The sequence below is a fragment of the Salmo salar genome, chromosome ssa01, assembly GCF_905237065.1.
Source record: "Salmo salar chromosome ssa01, Ssal_v3.1, whole genome shotgun sequence".
NCBI classification, from domain to species: domain Eukaryota; kingdom Metazoa; phylum Chordata; class Actinopteri; order Salmoniformes; family Salmonidae; genus Salmo; species Salmo salar.
Genome location: NC_059442.1, coordinates 134,949,866 through 134,970,898, shown reverse-complemented (window position 1 = coordinate 134,970,898; position 21,033 = coordinate 134,949,866). Strand labels below are relative to the sequence as shown.

Genomic DNA, 21,033 nt, shown 5'->3' with positions numbered 1-21,033 from the left:
CCTGAACCTCCCAAAATAAACAACATCTCTGGTTCCATGACCTCACTGCTTATTATCCCAACTGACTTTGGCTCCTTTCTAAAACAAACTTCTACAGGCAAAAAAATAAAATAATCTTTCTACATCTCTGTGTAGCCAGACTGGTTTTTCACTGACAAAGTTCAGTTGGGTGTGTCTTGGGGGCCAAAGTAGAAATGTTTGCCAATGGTCTTTAGCTTGTGGGTACATTCTTACCTTTAGCCATACAGTCAATCAATCAAAATGTATTTATAAAGCACTTCTTACATCAGCTAATGTTACAAAGTGCTGTACAGAAACCCAGCCTATAACCCCAAACAGCAAACAATGCAGGTGTAGAAGCACGATGGCTAGGAAAAACTCCCTAGAAAGGCCGGAACCTAGGAAGAAACCTAGAGAGGAACCAGGCATGAACGTGGTACCTTCAGGTGTTTGGAAAATGCTCCCAAGGATGAACCAGACTTGTGGAGGTCTACAATCTTTTTTCTGAGGTCAGCTGATTTCTTTTGATTTTCCTATGATGTCAGCAAAGAGGTACTGAATTTGAAGGGAGGCCTTGAAATACATCCACAGCTACACCTCCAATTGACTCAAATTATGTCAATTAGCCTATCAGAAGCTTTTAAAGCCATGACATCATTATCTGGAACTTTCCAAGCTGTTTAAAGGCACAGTCAACTTAGTGTATGTAAACTTCTGACCCACTGGAATTGTGATACAGTGAATTATAAGTGAAATAATCTGTCTGTAAACAATTGTTGAAAAAATGACTTGTGTCATGCACAAAGTAGATGTACTAACTGACTTGCCTGCCAAAACTATAGTTTGTTAACAAGAAATTTGTGGAGTGGTTGAAAAACGAGTTTAAATTACTCCAACCTAAGTGTATGTAAACTTCTGACTTCAACTGTAAATATTTCAATCCTGTGAAATTTGTCTTGTCAGCAGTAGCACCTAACATTTCGCATTACAACAGTAAGACTAGTCATCAGTGAAAATGCTGACTTTTATTGTACAATCATTTCTGCATTGTTATTTGAAAAGTGCTCTGTGGCAATGTAGTTTGCAAAAATACATAATTGAGCTGTCATCTTTTATCTTCCCAGGAATGCCACATGGTGTATAATAACAGGAGAAACATCATGATCTACAAGTATACAATTCATTATACAGTACTATATGTCCAAAGCTGTCTTCACATGGATAAGCACTGTGAAAAGCTGCACAATTAGCAGCCGTGGTATTCACATTTGTCATTATCAGTAAGAAATTGTTATGGCACTAGAAATCAGGATATTTGATATGACCTCCTGTCCTTTATGTGTTGCTTCTATAACATTTTTTCTGTACTTTAAGGGATAAATATGAGTCTTAAGTAATAAATTAACAATAAAAAATACTTTCCTACAAAAAGCTAATAAAATGCTTGGATCCACAAAATTGGCTTAATGTGGCCATTACATGAGAAGCATCACTTACTCCAGAACAGTACAAAGTACATATCAACAGACCTAGATGAACAGTTTTGAATCCCACTGAATTCAGGAATTGAGGTTAGCTGATATGGACATATTTATGATGTAAGGCAGTCAACGCAGCCAATAGTGTCAAAAGCCGTATGCTGAAAAACTTTGCTACAAGTCATCCCAGCACTGCTCTGCAGTTTCTCCTCTTCATCAGTGTGCCATCTTGCTCTAACTCATAGCATCCTTCCTGGTACATCTTTTCCTGTTTAAATCCAGTGAATCTGGTTGTCGCTGGTCACAGTAAGCCGTCCTGCTCAAAAACTGAGGGCAAGGTGGAGAACTTGAAGGGGGCAAACTTGATACCTGTCCCATGATAGAACTTATTCTGGAACTCCACCCTAGGAAAGGAGAGCATTCACATACTGTATGTAAACAACCAGTATGAATGCATGTGAGAACAAATTACTAAGCGAATGATTAAAAGATACTGAATTATACTGAGTAGGTGACCGCTGGGAAATGAGAGAGTATGTGAGAGTAGATGAGTGACTAACAGAGAGTAATTGATTGACTGACTGAATGAGTCAGTCAGTAAGGCATCACGTAGTTTAGTATAAAGACCGACTCACCAGTGCAGCCGGAGGGCATGGAGGAAGGCTGAGAGCCCTTCCATGACCAGCAGGATGGACACAGTGAGCACAGCGAACAGGCTGAACACTGGTACCAGAAACAGCACCCCCAGTCTGGAGGTCATCCTGAGGCCCAGACGCATCACCATGGTCCACAGCACCTCGGAAAGCTCTGACAAACATATAGATGGACACACAGTAAGAGGAAGATGTATGGATCAATATCTGAACATAGAGACAGTAATTGATAGTAATTGCCCCCTTGTGGCCTTTTAAAGGTGTAGTGAGTCCGATACTTACGAGCGTGGGCCAAACTGAGGGCCCAGAGACGTAGGTAAGAGGCCGTGTTGGAGATGCAGCCCAGGCAATACTCTATGGTGTGGATGGCTTGGTGCAGGAACACGTCCCCAAAGTCAAACTGAAAGATGAACAATACATTGATTAGACAGAAACACAACAGTGATGTACTCAAATGTGTATATCAGATGTACAGTTGTGGTTCTGACCTCCTTAGGCTGGGTCTCTCTGCTGGTCATGAGGTCATCCAATCCCTCTTCCTCATCATCATCATATGCTGGTGCTTGGGACATATCATCCTCACTCACACGCCGAACTCTCTCATATCCCTAAAATACAGACAACAGACATTAAAATGTGCACATACATTATTTACTGAAAACGTATGGGTAACAAGCTCATACATGACTCTTTCCACCATACTCACCCTGCGCAATCGCAGGCCCTTCCCTCCACGGTGCAGCCAGTAGAGGTAGACTGGTTTTCCTAACAGTAGCACAGGCACAGACAGCAGAGCCACTACCACCAGGAAGACCTGCAGCCCAGTCTGTGGATCAAAATACACACAGTCAAACACAGAGCCACATGGATAGATGGTCAAAAGAGACATTCAGAGATTCAGATACAGAGAAACCCTCAGAATCATCACCCCATCCCCAACACCCACCTGTCCAGGGTAGAGAGGGGTGTTGTCCCCTCCCTGCATTAGGAACATGTTGATGAAGTGGATGAGGATGCTGGGGGCCAGGCGGGAGTCACGTGCACCGAACGCCAGCCACTTGTAGAGGATCATGAAAACCAGGTAGCCAAACAGACAGAGCAGGAACAGCAACTCAGGGAGGAACAGCAGGTAGACGTTGAAATGATGTTTGAAGTGCCTCGATAAATGGAAGAGAATAGGGAAGGGGAGGAAAGGACGGATTTACATTTAGAGAAACCCTTTCTGAATTTTTCAGCTTTTGTGACTACTGTTAGGAACCACCAACTGCTCACTCACAGATGGTTGAAGACACTGAGCACCACCCCAAAGCTCATGTGCACGACCCCTATGATGACGGACATCTTCATCTTGTAGGAGTTCAGGAAGGACAGACGATTCACTGCCATGTTCCATATCTGTGGGTGTGACACAAAGCATAACATGAACATAATATCAGACAATGTCAATCTCTGGGATTTGGGAGCAGTGAAAGGCATGAGAAGGGACATGCGAGAGTGCGTGATTGTGGGTTTGTGTGTTTAACATCTGAGAGCATCGCTATATGTCTGTGTGTCGTGTGTATGTATACTCACAGGATCGATGCCAAAGGGGTATGGTCCACTAAAGACACCAGTGACATTGGGATCAAGGGTGAGCAAAGCATTCGTTTGGAGAGTTTCATTTCTGGAATAAGAGGTGAATATGAGTACAATAACCTCAGTCAGTTACAGCTAAATTAAAACGATATGTTCACATCGACAGGCACACTGACCATCTATTCTGTGCATACTGTGCTTGGGAATGTACTAATGCGCATGTTTTTGTGTGTTCGGTTTGATCACTCACGTCCACTGCTGATCTGTGAACATAGCCCTAACACTCCAGCCTGAGCCAAATATGTTGAGTGACTTGGAGAAGCAGTCATTGTAGATCAGCCCCGTGTACACAGAGAAAAGGCCCATCATTAGTATGATATAACGTCCCTCAAAGAACACTGTCCAGATCTGAGGACAACACAGAAACCAAGACCAACATTCATGGCAGTACATCAAAATCAAGACAACCACAAAAACACAGTTGAATTTGATAGAAATTGCACTCAAAACGCTCTCACCTCATTATCAGAGCGCTTGTGCTTGTGGCTCTTCTCTTTCAACACCATCCACAGGGCAAAGCATGCCATGACCACACCATGACCAAGGTCCCCAAACATGACCGCAAACAGGAAGGGGAACGTAATGATGGTGTAGGGAACTGCCAAGCAGAGATACATTTAACATTTTAGTCATTAAGCAGGCACTCTTATCCAGAGCGACTTACAGGAGCAATTAGGTTTAAGGGCCACATCGACAGATTTTTCACCTAGTCGGATTGGGGATTCGAACCTGTAACCTTTCAGTTACTGGCCCAATGCTAAAAATGATCAGCATGGACAACTAGCTTTCATTTATTCCCATAACTGTGCTCAACCTGACTAGTCTGCATTACATGTATTGGTTAGTCGTAATTGTAATCCTATAATGAGTCCTCATGAAACCCAGACAAAAACGATTTGGGGGATTTTCATGAAATTTTATCCATACAATAGTCCTTTGGAGAAAGGATTGTTGACATATATTTTACATTTGTATTTAAAAGCCTAATTGAGAAATAATTACTCAAGGTTGGCATATTTATGACATTTTGGCTTTACCCATGCCTCCTTTAAGACACCATAATGTTTTATCTGTAGATGCTACATAACAAAAATTGGTGTCATTGAAAATATGACATTTTTAACTTGGCAAATTTTTGTATATATTGTTGATCATAATATACTGTACTGGGATATCAAAGTTCAAGAGTGGGATCTCTGCTAGTTTTGAAATTATGGCCCATTTTATATAGAGAAATTGGCATAGACGACAATGTAACCAATCATAGCCCTCCTTTTACCTTTATCATTGCACACTCTGCAAATCACCAGCTGAGGGTGGCCATTTTGAAACTATTTTCACATTCACTCTGTTGGTAATGCTTACAAATTGGATCATAATTCTAAAAGCAGGAATGATGATCCCACTCTGGAACTTTGATATGCCAGTAGAGTATATTATGTTCAACAATATATTGAGTACTTTTCCAAATCAAAATTGGTACATTTTCAATATTCATGTTTATATTTCTCAACATTAATTAATGTAAAAAAAAAAAGGTTTATGAAATAAAAATACTACTCATATTACAGAGCAAGCAGTAAAGCTTCATATGACACCAATGTTTGCTTTGCAGCACCTACAGACGAAACACTATGGAGTCTTAAAGGAGGCCTGGGTAAGGCCAAAATTGAATAAATATGCCAACTTTATTAAATAAGATAGATAAAAATATCAAATATATTTCAACAGTGCTTCCTCCAAAGGACTATTCTATGGATCACATTTCGTGAATATCCCCATAATCATGGTACAGTATTTTTTTGTCTGGGTTTCATGAGGAATCACTCTAATAGTGCTCACCTGAGCTTGCCTAAATGTTGTGTCTAAAGTGTTCCAAACTAGCCTACCTGTAGGTTTGTCTGTCGACTGCACAGGAGGTTGGTGGCGGGCTCGTGGTAATGGGTGGAGCGGAATTAGTGGAATGGTATCAAATATATCAAACACATGGTCCTCCATGTGGTTGATGCTATTCCATTGATTCCGTTCCAGCCATTACTATGAGCCATCCTTCCCTCAGCAGCCTCCACTGGTCTATTGAATCTGTACTCACCTGGACTAGCCTCCCTGTAGTCTCCAACCCCGTAAGCCTCCACAATACTCTGAAAGCCGGAGGTGAACTTGTTTGTTCTCAAGAGCGTAGGTGGTGTGTCGTTGCTTGGGATTCGGTTTACAAAGGATGGTACAGTGGCATCACCTTTTCTCTGAAAAGGGAAAATAGCATGTATTACATTTATACACACTACTGCCAGATTTGACAAAACAAACTACTGTATCTGTAGGACTATGGTATCCTCAACAGCCTCACTCACCGAGCCTTCCTCCAACGCCCCCCGCAGGTTGGTCAGGTCATTGACAGGGCACCACACCTCAGCAATGAGACACTTGTTGGTGACGTCAAAGCTACTCAGGTTGAGGATGTGGTAGATGGCCTTCATCTTCTTCACTTGCACTACCCAGGTGAAGGCCGACTCTGAGGCCTTCTGCAGCCCCTGCCTCAGGTACTCCTCAGTGCGGTGGAGCACCTGGTGGTGCCAGGGGACAGTTACAAGATTTGATATGTTCAAGTATTTGCATAAGGTCTTATAACTAGTGTCTATGCAGACAGACAGACAGACAGACAGACAGACAGACAGACAGACAGACAGACAGACAGACAGACAGACAGACAGACAGACAGACAGACAGACAGACAGACAGACAGACAGACAGACAGACAGACAGACAGACAGACATATGGGTAATGCCCTGGCAATTGCCCGTACATTGTTCAAGTCCAGCATGCGTGTCCTTAGGCTGTCCATTACATCTGCCCTCTCCTCGTCATTCTCAGGGTGGGGGTAAAGGTGACAGTGGTAACTGGAAGAAAAGGATACAAAAATATCACTGATACAGATCAATGAGAGACACAGGCCTTAAAACTTCTTTGGGATAGGGGGCAGTATTTTCACGGCCGGATAAAAAACGTACTCGATTTAATCTGGTTACTACTCCTGCCCAGAAACTAGAATATGCATATTATAAGTATATGTGGATAGAAAACACTCTAACGTTTCTAAAACTGTTTGAATGGTGTCTGTGAGTGTAACAGAACTCATATGGCAGGCAAAAACCTGAGAAGATTCCATGCAGGAAGTGCCCTGTCTGACAATTTGTTGTCCTTCTGTTGCATCTCTATTGAAATTACAGCATCTGAGCTGTTACGTGACACCTTCTAAGGCTTCCATTGGCTCTCTAAAGCCGCCAGAAAGTGGAATGGGGTGTCTGCTGTCTCTGGGCAAAGTATAGGAGCAGAGTTTGTAAGTGGTCAGCCTGGGGACAGTGAGACTGGAGATGCGTGGTCACGAGAACTCGCCATTTTTTTCTTTCTCTCTTTGAATGAATACAACGTTGCCCGGTTGGAATATTATCGCTATTTTACGAGAAAAATTGCATAAAAATGTATTTTAAACAGCGTTTGACATGCTTCTAAGTACGGTAATGGAATATTTCGAATTTTTTTGTCACGAAATGCGCTCGCGCGTTACCCTTCGAACAAAACGGAGGTATTTGGATATAACTATGGATTATTTGGAAACAAAACAACATTTGTTGTTGAAGTAGAAGTCATGGGAGTGCATTCTGACGAAGAACAGCAAACATGCATGTATTGTATAACATAATGTCCTAGGAGTGTCATCTGATGAAGATCATCAAAGGTTAGTGCTGCATTTAGCTGTGTGTTTGGGTTTTTGTGACATATATGCTTGGTTTGAAAATGGCTGTGTGATTATTTTTGGCAGGGTACTCTCCTGACATAATCTAATGTTCTGCTTTCGCTGTAAAGCCTTTTTGAAATCGGACAATGTGGTTAGATTAACGAGAGTCTTATCTTTAAAATGGTGTAAAATAGTTGATTGTTTGAGAAAATTGAATTGTGGTATTTTAGTTGGTTTTGTATTTCACGCCGTGCGATGCCATTGGCTGTTGGCTAGCGGAACATCTGTCCTCAACAGGTTAAGAGATGAAGAAGTGTGCATGCAATGGATGGTTTTGTGTTTTGTGCTGGCAAAAGCATAGATACCAATCGCAGATCTTTTGGACCTTCTGTCCAATCTGGTCTCCCCAGAATGAGATAAGGAACACGACATTTTTGCTGATCTCACCCTGTAAGGTACACACACACAATACATATTATATGTGTCTTATTCCCCCCAAAAATGACATAACGGTAAGCATAGATTTCTGAAATCCGTATTTCTTTCTATTTCTACTCACAGTGTCCAGGTCAGCAAGGCTCTCGCCCAGCTCTGCATAGCTGAGGATAGTGTAGCCCTTACACACCCTCCACAACATGCGCTCAAAGGCCTCCACCTTCACCCGGTGGATTAGGCCTGACACAAACCTACAGCCAAGAGGAAGACTTTACCACTCAGGACTCACCACTTACTCAAGCTGACTCTCACAGTGATTAGCTACACATTATGTGAGTTTCTATTATACATGTTTGTCTGTGAAACTCACCCCAGCTTAGCTCCCAGTCTCTGCATGCCAGTGCAGCCTCCAGAGTCTGACTCAATGGATTGGAACTCTTCATACTGGGGGCCAAGGGCCTCATGCTGCATACAAGGAAAGGCCAGGTTTACATGATCAACCCACAAATACCAGTAGCCTTTGATTGGAAAAAAGGGTCAGTCTTAAAGTGGTACTTAAGTAGTTTATAAACCGTTAGTTATTAGTTTATAGACCTTTTGTAAATCTGTAATAGCAAAGTTATTCCATAATGGTTGAAATTCATTGCTACACCTATTGTCAAGTGTAGCCTATTACAGGGATCAACAACTAGATTCAGCCGCGGGCCAATTCTTTCTTCAGCGGATGGTCAGAGGGCCGGAACATAATGACAAATGATTTGTAGACTGCAAGTTGACCGCAAGAAGCCCGAACAGATATAATATGTGACTAAAACATAATCATTTTAAACCTTGCTTACATTTGTATACAATCACGTGTCTATTATGCGTGGGAATACTTGGGAACAGATGTACAAAATGAAAATCCCTTGGAGACGATTTCCTGGTGTTTTTACAGTCTTTTATGTCCAACAATGAAAATTCAACCAACATTAAAAAATATGTAATTCTCAGAAAACTTGGAGGCGAATGAAAATACCAGTTGCTGCCAGTTGGGGAACCCTGGCCTATAATCTACAAGCTAAAAAAACATGCATCATTGGCTGTGGAATCACATGACCAAATGTTCATTGTTCAAAGTCAGGTGATACTCATGTGTGTGGTGATGAGGATACTCAACGCATGAAGAGAGGACAGAAAGACCCGATATATGGTGTCACAGTCAACTGACAGTTGTGTCTGGGAGGGCAATCGAGCAAAGGGTGAGTCTGATAAGTGTATATGTCACTTAAATGGCATTAGGCAGTTATGAGGCGAGGGTATGTGATAGTAATGTGTATGGTGGGAGTCATAGTTGTGTAAATAGACATGACGGCACTAACCCGGGAGCGGCTGTGTACGAAGGTGTGTGTGATCCTCAGCATGTGCGTGTACTCGGTCAGCTCCAGAAGATTCCGCTGCAGCTTCTCTTTGTTCCTGGCCACCTCGCTAAGCTCCACCTCCAGCCTTTGGAGCTGCTCCTGGGGGACCACAGCAGACAGACCACACACGGTCAACACCCCTTGACCACAGCAGACAGACCACACACGGTCAACACCCCTTGACCACAGCAGACAGACCACACACGGTCAACACCCCTTGACCACAGCAGACAGACCACACAGGGTCAACACCCCTTGACCACAGCAGACAGACCACACAGGGTCAACACCCCTTGACCACAGCAGACAGACCACACAGGGTCAACACCCCTTGACCACAGCAGACAGACCACACAGGGTCAACACCCCTTGACCACAGCAGACAGACCACACACGGTCAACACCCCTTGACCACAGCAGACAGACCACACAGGGTCAACACCCCTTGACCACAGCAATCATATGGGAATTAGTTCCCCTCAACCATTAATAACACACAATCAATACCCTAAACCACACATGGTCAATACTATCTTCAAACATTTACCAACTCAGCGATTCATCCACAGTGAACATCAACCACAGCACTCGTTCATTACATGACGAACAGAATCTCAGACCTACCATGATTTCAAGGACATGTTTGGGGGGAGGGGCGACTGGACAGATTTCATCATCTTCTGGCACAGCAATATTTGCCTTTCGGATCTCTCTCAAAAGGTACCCTGTATAAAGAAAAAAAAAGTTTTTTAATTGTTTAATCAGATAAACAAACACTGATTGAGCACAAAAGAACAGACAATCATCATGGGGATCTGTTGAAACATCCAGAGTATTTACAGTTATAAAATCCAGACATGTTTGATCAAAACATAAAGAGGTCTTGCTAAAATTATCTGTAGAAGAACAACTGAGATCTATATCTAGCACAAAGCCAGTATTTCACAGCGGAATGACTTGTAATTCAATCCCACTGCATTGCTGTTACCAAAAGCAATATGTAATTCTCTGTAGAGGTAACCAGAGCTTGATCAAACCGCACCAGTAAATCAAAGGTACAGATGTAGGATCTTAATTTGATCTCTCTTTTGTTGTTGAGAATTTTCCTATACCGCAGGAAAGGCAAACTTGTAGTCTATTTTACGTTTAAAAAGGCTTCTAAAGATTGTAATTTCCACTTTGAAATGTCAGACTTGATTTGCCCTAATAAAAAATGTATCAACCCCTACAAAAATGTCCATTAGTTATAATTCACATAATAATTCACAGGATTATTGTGGGGCCGCAGGTGGCCTAGTAACCAAAAGGTTGCAAGTTCAAATCCCTGAGCTGACAAGGTAAAAATCTGTCATTCTGCCCCTGAACAAGGCAGCTAACCCACTGTTCTGAGGCTGTTGTTGAAAATAAGAACTGACTTGCCTAGTTAAATGAAAAAAAATATGCAGAATTATTTTCCCGCTGTAGCAAACTGGCTCAAATTAGGATCCTCAAATTAGTATGGTAGTAGTAGTCTTGGTCTAGTGTCCATCTCAGTGACCTCACCCAGAATTCTCTCCATCTCTTCACATCTCTTGATTTCGCTGACGAAGCGTCGCTGGAACGAGTTGACACTGGGGTTGATCTGAAACCAGAGGAGCACAGTGGTCAGTGACTTTGCCAGGAGGCCCAATACTCACATCCTGGAGTTTATGAAATAGATTCCTTTCCAGTCCATTTTATTTTGCAGAATATATCATCTAAATATCAACATTTAATTTTGAAAGGTCCAAATGAATTTGCTTTTGAAATCTAGGTTAGGTCACAACAATGAAATTAAACAAACCCAGTGAGCAAGGTACATGGGTAACAGGTTTTTGGAGCCCCTGAATTATATAGACAGACAAACCATATGCAGTTGCATAGAGACCTCCATCATGACTACCAGACAATCACAGAATAGGGGGATATGTGATCAAATAAGGCTTTTATTGATTTGCTTAATCAGTTTGTGCTACATTGTATTTTATTTTTTACAAATAATTGATCCACGAGTAGCACATTAACTGGACTGATAGACACACTTAGGCATAACCCTGGGTGCACTGGTAGTCCGATGCAGACAGACAGACAGACAGACACACACAAAGAACAGTTTTGGTCCTGACATATAATTGACAACTGACAGACACTGAGTAGGCCTAACTAACTGATATACACTATGCTTCTATTATTGCATTGCAAGTCTGCACATTGGCCCGACAGACAAGTGCAATAGCCTACTTACATCTCGAAACTCGACCAGACCCATTTCTCCCAGCTCACTTATGCAATCGTATGCTGAACCGGACTGTAGAAATAACTGCGCCAAGCACATCTCTTCACTTCGGAACACCGACCCCATCTTATCTGCCACCGGCACCTTGCTGACGAAATCTCCTCCGGCCTATTAATTCACTCTACGACAACTGTAGCAGTAGTTGCATCCAATAAATCATACCAACGCAAAATCACAACTCTGCCGGTGTCTATAATGCCAAGCTCCGCAATAACGTTTCCGAAAATTAATACATTGTATCGAGTATGAGCTCTCTCAATTTGGCATAATTACTCTGCCTATTAGTTATTTCATCGATAATAACGCTCGAGCTCTTACACTAGATCATTAGGTCTGCTAAATTGTAAGAAAACAAACAATACACCCTCACCCTTCTATCGCTTCGCACATATTTTATCGAGCGTGTCAGATAATACGCGTCATCCTGTGTCGCTATCACAAAGAGTCAACTATATCCCCGTCGCAATGCTATGTGTAAGATTGCTCATTATGCAAAATAGAAAAGAAAAATATATTTCAGTCATGCCAGAAGACAATATCCAATATTGTACATAAAAAGTACAGGTTAAAATGTGGGTAATTATAAATAAAATACTTTCCTTTAATCGCAGTATGTTGGCTGCCTATATAGTACGAGCGTGCCTGCAAGTTGCCAGATATTTATATTTTAGTCCTCAAATTGAATCTTGACACCCGAGTATACGCCGCTATTATCAAAAGTGTATAAAGGTAGGGTATGGCCTACACCCACTATAGTCTATACACTCAAATAATAATACACTTTGATAGCGAAATTACCAATACGAAAATACCACATTATTTTCAATAAAGCCTATGACTCATAGGCTATGAGCCTTTCTGACAATATATAAATAAACACACAGCCATTAGGCCTAGTACAGTCAATGTATGTCTATAATATTTCCAAAAACACAGAGAATTGTAGATTAATTTCTATTTGAATGTTCATTTTTTATGCTAGCTTATATGGAGGGCGAAATTGCCTTACAGCTATCATTTAGTTTGGGGGATTGTATAAAATCTGGCAACCAGAGCGTCCTTTCATTTATTCAGTTCCATCATTCAAATTAGGGTGAACCATCTGCCCTTTCTTTGTGTGTGTAGGCCTGTATAAGGATTGTAGGTGGTGGTAGGTTAATAAATGCTGTCCAATAGGTTCTCTTTTTAAATCAAGTCAAGTGTCAAACTGTTTACTTACTGTGATCTTTTTTCTTTTTACATTTTCTTACCCACTTTGATCTCATCAGCACTCTGACTTAGTCTAGTGAATTGTGCAGTTTGTGTCATCATGGTTCTTTTGATCCCCATCATTGATCTTTGTGAATCCTTAACCCAAATAGCTTCAGAATTTCAGTTAGGTAACATGCAGAACTTGTGAATAAGGCAGGGCCGGGTTACCATGACATTATCAATATTATTAATGATGCTAGTAACACTTACTAATGTACACCATTAGAATTTAATGCGTAAGTGTTCACTAAATATTGTTATTGGATGTTATCTTACATGTTTGATAAATCATTTTGTCTATACACAGGCTTTACATAACTTGTTTCAACATCTGTGTATACAAATATTCTCTGTTCCGACAGCTTAAAAATCAGTAACATAACATGACAGATTGATGTCCAGTGTCCATCAATGATCCCAAACCAACTTGGCAAAACCTTTGCCAATAATGGATAAATGTTGCACCCCTAAGAGGTGTGCATAAAGATTCATGGCGGTTTGCTGCCAAATGTGCCTCCTCCAAGTATTGATTCAAGCAACACTTATGCGATCAAGATATAACAGGTTATTTATTTTTAACTAATTTGAAAAATGTAACAAGGCAAACACTTATTCTCTCTAGCAACATCATCTCTTACATCAAGTCCTAGTGCCGAGAAGTACACAACACAACACTGAGAAATATGGCATTCACTCAACACTTTGGCATGGTGACAAGAATAAGAAGCTTAGCCAAGTTTATCCAAGAAATTAGGTGCTTCAAGTGGAAATTAGTTTTGACAGATCAAAATGACTGACCACCACTGGAAACAACCACTGCCCTGCATGTACAGGACCGTGAGTTGCTAAACGACAGACTGTTCAACGTCTCATAAGGTCCTTTCCAGTCTGACATTGGCTCAGAGCCTCAGGTGACAGTCTATTGAGCTCCTGTGAGAGAGCAGTGACAGTTTCCAGGATCCTCTGCTTGTCTCCCTCCTCCAGCCGGGTCCCACAGCGCTGGGCAAACCTATCCGGGTGCCAAACGGTCTGCTGGCGCCTGAGGAGTTTACAGAACACTGGCATGTCTTTCCTACCTGCACCATGCAATCACCTCCACCATCTCCTCCACTGAGCCCTTTGGTGCCGGCCAGGGGATGTCCCGATAACTCAGTTTTGTGGTGGCCGCTGCTGCAGTGTCAGTGTTGAAGGTATCTGCACATCGCTCCTCGTAGCGCCGCTTCTTCCCCTGACGCGTCTCCTCCTCTTTCCGTGCGGCACGCGCCAGGTACTCTTCATGCTCCCTCTGTAGCCTCTCATGCAGCTCTCTGTTAGCCCGATCCTCCTCATCCACCTCTTTCTTCCTCTTCCCATGAAAACCTGAGGATGCCAGTCTTTGAGCCTCTGCATGCTGTTTAGTGACATACTCCTGTCTAATTCTATCTGCCCAGTCTTGAAAGTCCTCCTCATTGGTATCTTCCGCAAATAAATCATCTGCTGAAAAAAAAAAACATAAATATGACGATGTACAATTATTTAAATCAAATTATTCAAGAGTGAAATATTACCATCATATTGTCCAAATGTTTCAAAAATCCTGGCATTCCCCAATGAGCTTCTCTTGCCACTTTCTCAGCGTCTGTCCCTTTTGAAGACTTTTCCCTAGGTGCAGTCTTTGGGAGAAAAGTAACATCAGAAACAGTTCTCAAGGATGTACACACCATACAATCATGTCCTAGCTCTCTCCTAAAACACATATTACACATGCATATGGCAGAGACATTCATACCTTCTCAAATTTCATCCATTGCAGCAGGTCCCGAGGTGTAATTCCTGCATTATTTGGTGCACCCATGGCATCTGGGCAACTCTTTTGAAGGGGCAAGACGAGGTCATCCTAAACTACATGATAAAAGGGGATTAAAAAAATAGGTTAGAAGGCATGTTTTATCCTAGCTGCATCTTTTTGTTGTTAGTAATACTGGCAGACCTTCACCTCTTTTGCCATGTTTCAGAGCCTTGTTAGCAGCAATGGGTAGGGGCGTGTCCCCTTTCTTGTCTTTCTGAAGGATGTTGGCTCCATACTTCAACAAAAGCCGAAGGATGGCGTCATCACGGAGCGAGCAGACCAGATGCAGGGGAGTCCTGCGCTTTTTACCCTGGGAGAAGTTGACGTCGAGGTCGGAGTGTTTCCGGAAGTAGGACTTCAGCTTCATTAAACTGCTATCTTCCACGTATCTTATCATCTTTTTCTGTTTACGAGTCGCCATGATCTCCCTCCGTATGGAGACTTACTCTAATTCTAATTTAATTCAACAAAGACTTAACAGCTGTAACAATACATAGCTAGCAGCTTCCAAAGTTAGTTAACCAACAACAATCAATAACGTTAGCTATAGGTTGTCATAAAAGAGCACAACAGGTGGCGTAATCCTAATACCCGTCTTCGGTGCATACTAAAATGCCTTTGTCAGTTGATCAAGCCAATTTCAATGTTTCGCAACCCCCATTAGTTAGCTAGCATGTCGATTAGCTGATGTTACCTCGACCACATTTGCGGAAACACGGACTAATAACAATGTAACACCGACGTCAATATGCTGTCCTGTCGTTAAATTCCCCTGTATATTTATTCGGAGTCTTTTAGTTCCGGATGGGTTGTAATTTCGAATTCAATCACTAAGTGGCAGTATACTGCTGTAGTATACATGGCTTTGACTTGCAATGCAGTTCATTTAAATCTTAAACTTAAACCCTTGCATTTATTGCTCGTGTAAAAAGTTTAAACCATTCTTTCACCGAGTGGATAATGATAAAGCTGATTTTATCGTAAGTGATCATACTTTTCTAGGCAGACAGCGTATAAGGAGAAGCAGGGGGTAGAGCAGGTGACCCCCCTGTGCTGGTTTAGCAATGTGAATCATTGAGACGTTGATAATTTGTAGGAACTATACATCTACTCTATAAATTACATAAAACAATATTACCATGGGTTATGTTGCTATAGAGCTAAAGTTTGTTGTGTTTTTCACTTTTAAATTGTAGGTTCCCTTACAAAAAAGTCCCACAGGATTTTCAGGGCCATTTTCCTGTAGGACAACCTGCAGGATCTCTTCCTCATCCTTCATAGAGAATTTACTGTAGGACAATACACAATTTCAAAAGAATGGACAGAAAGCGCAGGATATCAGATTGCATGACAATTTTATTATTCAATACAGCAACAAAGGATGAGTTTTATTGTCCATTTCAGCTCCAGCGCTGCATAAAAGATGATTCCTTGGAGAATCGCCTGCATGGCTGTCCAGTGCTGCTGCCTGTGTTAGTCAGTCTCACTGTTGTTCATAGGCTTGGTCTTAACTGGGGAGGAGATTAAAGTGATTAGATGGGCAGCGTTCACAGGATGTAACGGCAGAAACGGTATGTGTGCGTGTGTGTTACATGAGGAACAGTGACAAAGGAAATAACAGTTAGGTCATACTTACCAGAATCGTACTTACTATCATAAATCGTACTCAATGAAAAGTGTCGAACTTGGAACAGAAACAAATTTGATCGTTTTTAAACATGGCTATTATGGCCAAATCGGTGGTATTATTAATAGGTTGTCAACTCAGTCACATGGGTAATGATTATCCTATGTAATGATATAGGCCTACTATTAAACATGTTACAAAAGAACACTGAAGAAATAACTTCCTTTTTACTTTTATTAAATATTGATATTCTCTTGTCTCTCTATCCTGAAAGAAAAAAAGCACAACTCTTTGGTCCAAACAGGTGTATAAAATCGAGCACACAGCCACGCAATCTCCATAGACAAACATTGGCTGTTTAATGGCCTTTCTGAAGAGCTCAGTGACTTTCAATGTGTCACTGTTATAGGATGCAACCATTTCAACAAGTCAGTTCGTCAAATTTCGGCCCTACTAGAGCTTCCACGGTCAACTATATGTGCTGTTATTGTGAAGTGGAAACGTCTAGGAGAAACAACGGCTCAGCCACGAAGTGGTACACCACAGAAGCTCACAGAAGCTCGTAGCGCAAACAAATAAAAAGCACAATAACTGTTCATCTGGAGCTTCATGAAATGGGTTTCCATGGTCGAGCAGCCGCACACAAGCCTAAGATCACCATGCGCAATGTCAATCGTCGGCTGGAGTTGTATAAACCTCGTTGGCATTGGATTTTGGAGCAGTGGAAACGTGTTCTCTGGAGTGATGAGTCACGCTTTACCATCTGGCAGTCCGACAAGCGAATTCTGGGTTTAGTGGATGCCAGGAGAACGAAACTTGCCCGAATGCATAGTGTCAACTGTAAAGTTTGGTGGAGGAGGAATAATGGTCTAGGGCTGTTTTCATGGTTCGGACTAGGCCCCATAGTTCCAGTGAAGGGAAATCTTAACACTACAGTATACAATGACATTCTAAATTATTCTGTGCTTCCAACTTTGTGGCAACAGTTTGGGGAAGGCCCTTTCCTGTTTCAACATGACAATGCCCCCGTGCACAAAGCGAGGTCCATACAGAAATGGTTTTTCGAGATCGGTGTGGAAGAATTTGACTGGCAGAGCCCTGACCTCAAGTCCATCAAACACCTTTGGGATGAATTGGATGTTCCAATGTTCCAACATGTAGTGGAAAGCCTTCCCAGAAGAGTGGAGGCTGTTTTGCAGCAAAGGGAGGACCAACTCTATATTAATGCCCATGATTTTGGAATGAGATGTTCGACAAGCAGGTGTCCACATACTTTTGGTCAAGTAGTGTATATACAGTTGAAGTCGGAAGTTTACATACAATTAGGTTGGAGTCATTAAAACTCGTTTTTCAACCACTCCACAAATTTCTTGTTAACAAACTATAGTTTTGGCAAGTTGGTTAGGACATCTACTTTCTGCATAACACAAGTAATTTTTCCAACAACTGTTTACAGACAGATTATTTCACTTATAATTCACTGTATCACAATTCCTGTGGGTCAGAAGTTTACATACACTAAGTTGACTGTGCTTTTAAACAGCATGGAAAATTCCAGAAAATGATGTCATGGCTTTAGAAGCTTCTGATAGACGAATTGACATCATTTGAGTCAATTGGAGGTGTACCTGTGGATGTATTTCAAGGCCTACCTTCAAACTCAGTGCCTCTTTGCTTGACATCATGGGAAAATCCAAAGAAATCAGCCAACACCTCAGAAAAAAGATTGTAGACATCCACAAGTCTGGTTCATCCTTGGGAGCAATTTCCAAACGCCTGAAGGTACCACGTTCATCTGTACAAACAATAGTATGCAAGTATCAACACCATGGGACCACGCAGCCGTCATACTGCTCAGGAAGGAGACGCATTCTGTCTCCTAGAGATGAACATACTTTGGTGCGAAATGTGCAAATCAATCCCAGAACAACAGCAAAGGACCTTGTGAAGATGCTGGAGGAAACAGGTACAAAGTATCTATATCCACAGTAAAACGAGTCCTATATCAACATAACCTGAAAGGTCGCTCAGCAAGGAAGAAGCCACTGCTCCAAAACCGCCATAAAAAAGCCAGACTACGGTTTGCAACTGCACATGTATGTAAACTTCTGACCCACTGGGAATGTGATGAAAGAAATAAAAGCTGAAATAAATCATTCTCTCTACTATTATTCTGACATTTCACATTATTAAAATAATGTGGTGATCCTAACTGACCTTAAGATCATTTTTACTGCGATTAAATGTCAGGAATTGTGAAAAAGGAACTGTATTTGGTTAAGGTCTATGTAAACATCCGACTTCAACTGTATAACTGGAAACTTGTTTTGTGCAGTTTTTACAAATCCAAATTTGATCAAAGTAAAACATTTTATGAGTTACTAAAGGGGTCCGGGCAGCCGAGCGGAAATGGAGGAAAACTCGCCTCCCTGCGGACCTGGCATCCTTTCACTCCCTCCTCTCTACATTTTCCTCTTCTGTTTCTGCTGCTAAAGCCGCTTTCTACCACTCTAAATTCCAAGCATCTGCCTCTAACCCTAGGAAGCTGTTTGCCACCTTCTCCTCCCTCCTGAATCCTCCTCCCCCTCCCCCCTCCTCCCTCTCTGCGGATGACTTCGTCAACCATTTTGAAAAGAAGGTCGACGACATCCGATCCTCGTTTGTTAAGTCAAACGACACTGCTAGTCCTGCTCACACTGCCCTACCCTGTGCTTTGACCTCTTTCTCCCCCCTCTCTCCAGATGAAATCTCGCGTCTTGTGACGGCCGGCCGCCCATCAACCTGCCCGCTTGACCCAATCCCCTCCTCTCTTCTCCAGACCATTTCCGGAGACCTTCTCCCTTACCTCACCTCGCTCATCAACTCATCCTTGACCGCTGGCTACGTCCCTTCCGTCTTCAAGAGAGCGAGAGTTGCACCCCTTCTGAAAAAACCTACACTCGATCCCTCCGATGTCAACAACTACAGACCAGTATCCCTTCTTTCTTTTCTCTCCAAAACTCTTGAACGTGCCGTCCTTGGCCAGCTCTCTTGCTATCTCTCTCAGAATGACCTTCTTGATCCAAATCAGTCAGGTTTCAAGACTGGTCATTCAACTGAGACTGCTCTTCTCTGTCACGGAGGCTCTCCGCACTGCTAAAGCTAACTCTCTCTCCTCTGCTCTCTTCCTTCTAGACCTATCTGCTGCCTTTGATACTGTGAACCACCAGATCCTCCTCTCCACCCTCTCCGAGTTGGGCATCTCCGGCGCGGCCCACGCTTGGATTGCGTCCTCCCTGACAGGTCGCTCCTACCAGGTGGCGTGGCGAGAATCTGTCTCCGCACCACGTGCTCTCACCACTGGTGTCCCCCAGGGCTCTGTTCTAGGCCCGCTCCTATTCTCGCTATACACCAAGTCACTTGGCTCTGTCATATCCTCACATGGTCTCTCCTATCATTGCTATGCAGACGACACTCAATTAATCTTCTCCTTTCCCCCTTCTGATAACCAGGTGGCGAATCGCATCTCTGCATGTCTGGCAGACATATCAGTGTGGATGACGGATCACCACCTCAAGCTGAACCTCAGCAAGACGGAGCTGCTTTTCCTCCCGGGGAAGGACTGCCCGTTCCATGATCTCGCCATCACGGTTGACAACTCCATTGTGTCCTCCTCCCAGAGTGCTAAGAACCTTGGCGTGACCCTGGACAACACCCTGTCGTTCTCCACTAACATCAAGGCGGTGACCCGATCCTGTAGGTTCATGCTCTACAACATTCGCAGAGTATGACCCTGCCTCACACAGGAAGCGGCGCAGGTCCTAATCCAGGCACTTGTCATCTCCCGTCTGGATTACTGCAACTCGCTGTTGGCTGGGCTCCCTGCCTGTGCCATTAAACCCCTACAACTCATCCAGAACGCCGCAGCCCGTCTGGTGTTCAACCTTCCCAAGTTCTCTCACGTCACCCCGCTCCTCCGCTCTTTCCACTGGCTTCCAGTTGAAGCTCGCATCCGCTACAAGACCATGGTGCTTGCCTACGGAGCCGTGAGGGGAACGGCACCTCCGTACCTTCAGGTTCTGATCAGTCCCTACACCCAAACGAGGGCACTGTGCTCATCCACCTCTGGCCTGCTGCCCCCCCTACCTCTGAGGAAGCACAGTTCCCGCTCAGCCCAGTCAAAACTGTTCGCTGCTCTGGCACCCCTATGGTGGAACAAGCTCCCTCACGACGCCAGGACAGCGGAGTCAATCACCACCTTCCGGAGACACCTGAAACCCCACCTCTTTAAGGAATACCTGGGATAGGATAAAGTAATCCTTCTAACCCCCCCTAAAAAGATTTAGATGCACTATTGTAAAGTGGTTGTTCCACTGGATATCATAAGGTGAATGCACCAATTTGTAAGTCGCTCTGGATAAGAGCGTCTGCTAAATGACTTAAATGTAAAAATGTTAAATGTACTGTAAATGTTTTAGTGCTGCATTATGGTCAAATTTTTTCCTTCACCAATTATCAGTTTGACTTTTCCCTCATCAAGGACCGGCTTTCCTGAAGTCCCTTTATTGGCATTTCCAATTTTCCAGATAATCCATGAGTAGCAATCACCTCCCTCCCAATCCCAGCCACAGCCAGGTCTTTCACATGGCTGTGCTGGAGGTGCCACCTCTACTGCAGGCCTGCAGTGTGGCATTAC

General features: G+C 42.8%; 1 protein-coding gene and 1 long non-coding RNA gene across 6 annotated transcripts; both read right to left on the bottom strand.

Annotated features, from left to right (window-relative positions):
- Window positions 1-1,003: 1,003 nt before the first annotated feature.
- On the bottom strand, window positions 1,004-12,323 carry LOC106564794 (V-type proton ATPase 116 kDa subunit a2). Of its 3 annotated transcripts, none has more exons than XM_014131190.2 (20): window positions 11,602-12,323; window positions 10,881-10,959; window positions 9,963-10,063; window positions 9,300-9,437; window positions 8,309-8,403; window positions 8,063-8,189; window positions 7,869-7,951; window positions 6,571-6,664; window positions 6,118-6,330; window positions 5,859-6,009; window positions 4,225-4,364; window positions 3,957-4,018; window positions 3,704-3,794; window positions 3,408-3,526; window positions 3,078-3,288; window positions 2,838-2,957; window positions 2,620-2,739; window positions 2,414-2,531; window positions 2,114-2,285; window positions 1,004-1,882 (listed from the first exon to the last, which is right to left on the bottom strand). In XM_014131190.2, the coding sequence occupies exons 1-20, from the start codon at window positions 11,716-11,718 to the stop codon at window positions 1,780-1,782; spliced, it is 2,454 nt and encodes an 817-aa protein (XP_013986665.1). In that variant the 5' UTR covers window positions 11,719-12,323; the 3' UTR covers window positions 1,004-1,779. The 3 variants fall into 3 exon arrangements, with proteins under 3 accessions (XP_013986665.1, XP_013986654.1, XP_013986674.1); XM_014131179.2 differs by having other exon boundaries at window positions 3,957-4,114; window positions 11,602-12,322; XM_014131199.2 differs by having other exon boundaries at window positions 3,957-4,114; window positions 12,023-12,321.
- Window positions 12,324-13,699: 1,376 nt separating this feature from the next.
- Window positions 13,700-15,461, bottom strand: LOC106565840 (uncharacterized). Of its 3 annotated transcripts, none has more exons than XR_001319742.2 (4): window positions 14,879-15,461; window positions 14,672-14,784; window positions 14,451-14,555; window positions 13,700-14,379 (listed from the first exon to the last, which is right to left on the bottom strand). It is a non-coding gene; the product is annotated as an uncharacterized lncRNA (long non-coding RNA). The 3 variants fall into 3 exon arrangements; XR_001319743.2 differs by having other exon boundaries at window positions 13,700-14,376; XR_006757694.1 differs by having other exon boundaries at window positions 13,700-14,555.
- Between the last annotated feature and the right edge of the window lie 5,572 nt (window positions 15,462-21,033).

Coding starts and splice junctions, on each gene's coding strand:
- LOC106564794 (XM_014131179.2), bottom strand. CDS start 11,718: ATGGGGTCGGTGTTCCGAAGTGAAGAGATGTGCTTGGCGCAGTTATTT. Junction 2,958..3,077: donor CCCCTCTCTACCCTGGACAG/GTGGGTGTTGGG, acceptor TTTGATCCACAG/ACTGGGCTGCAGGTCTTCCT. Junction 2,532..2,619: donor GAGAGACCCAGCCTAAGGAG/GTCAGAACCACA, acceptor TTCATCTTTCAG/TTTGACTTTGGGGACGTGTT.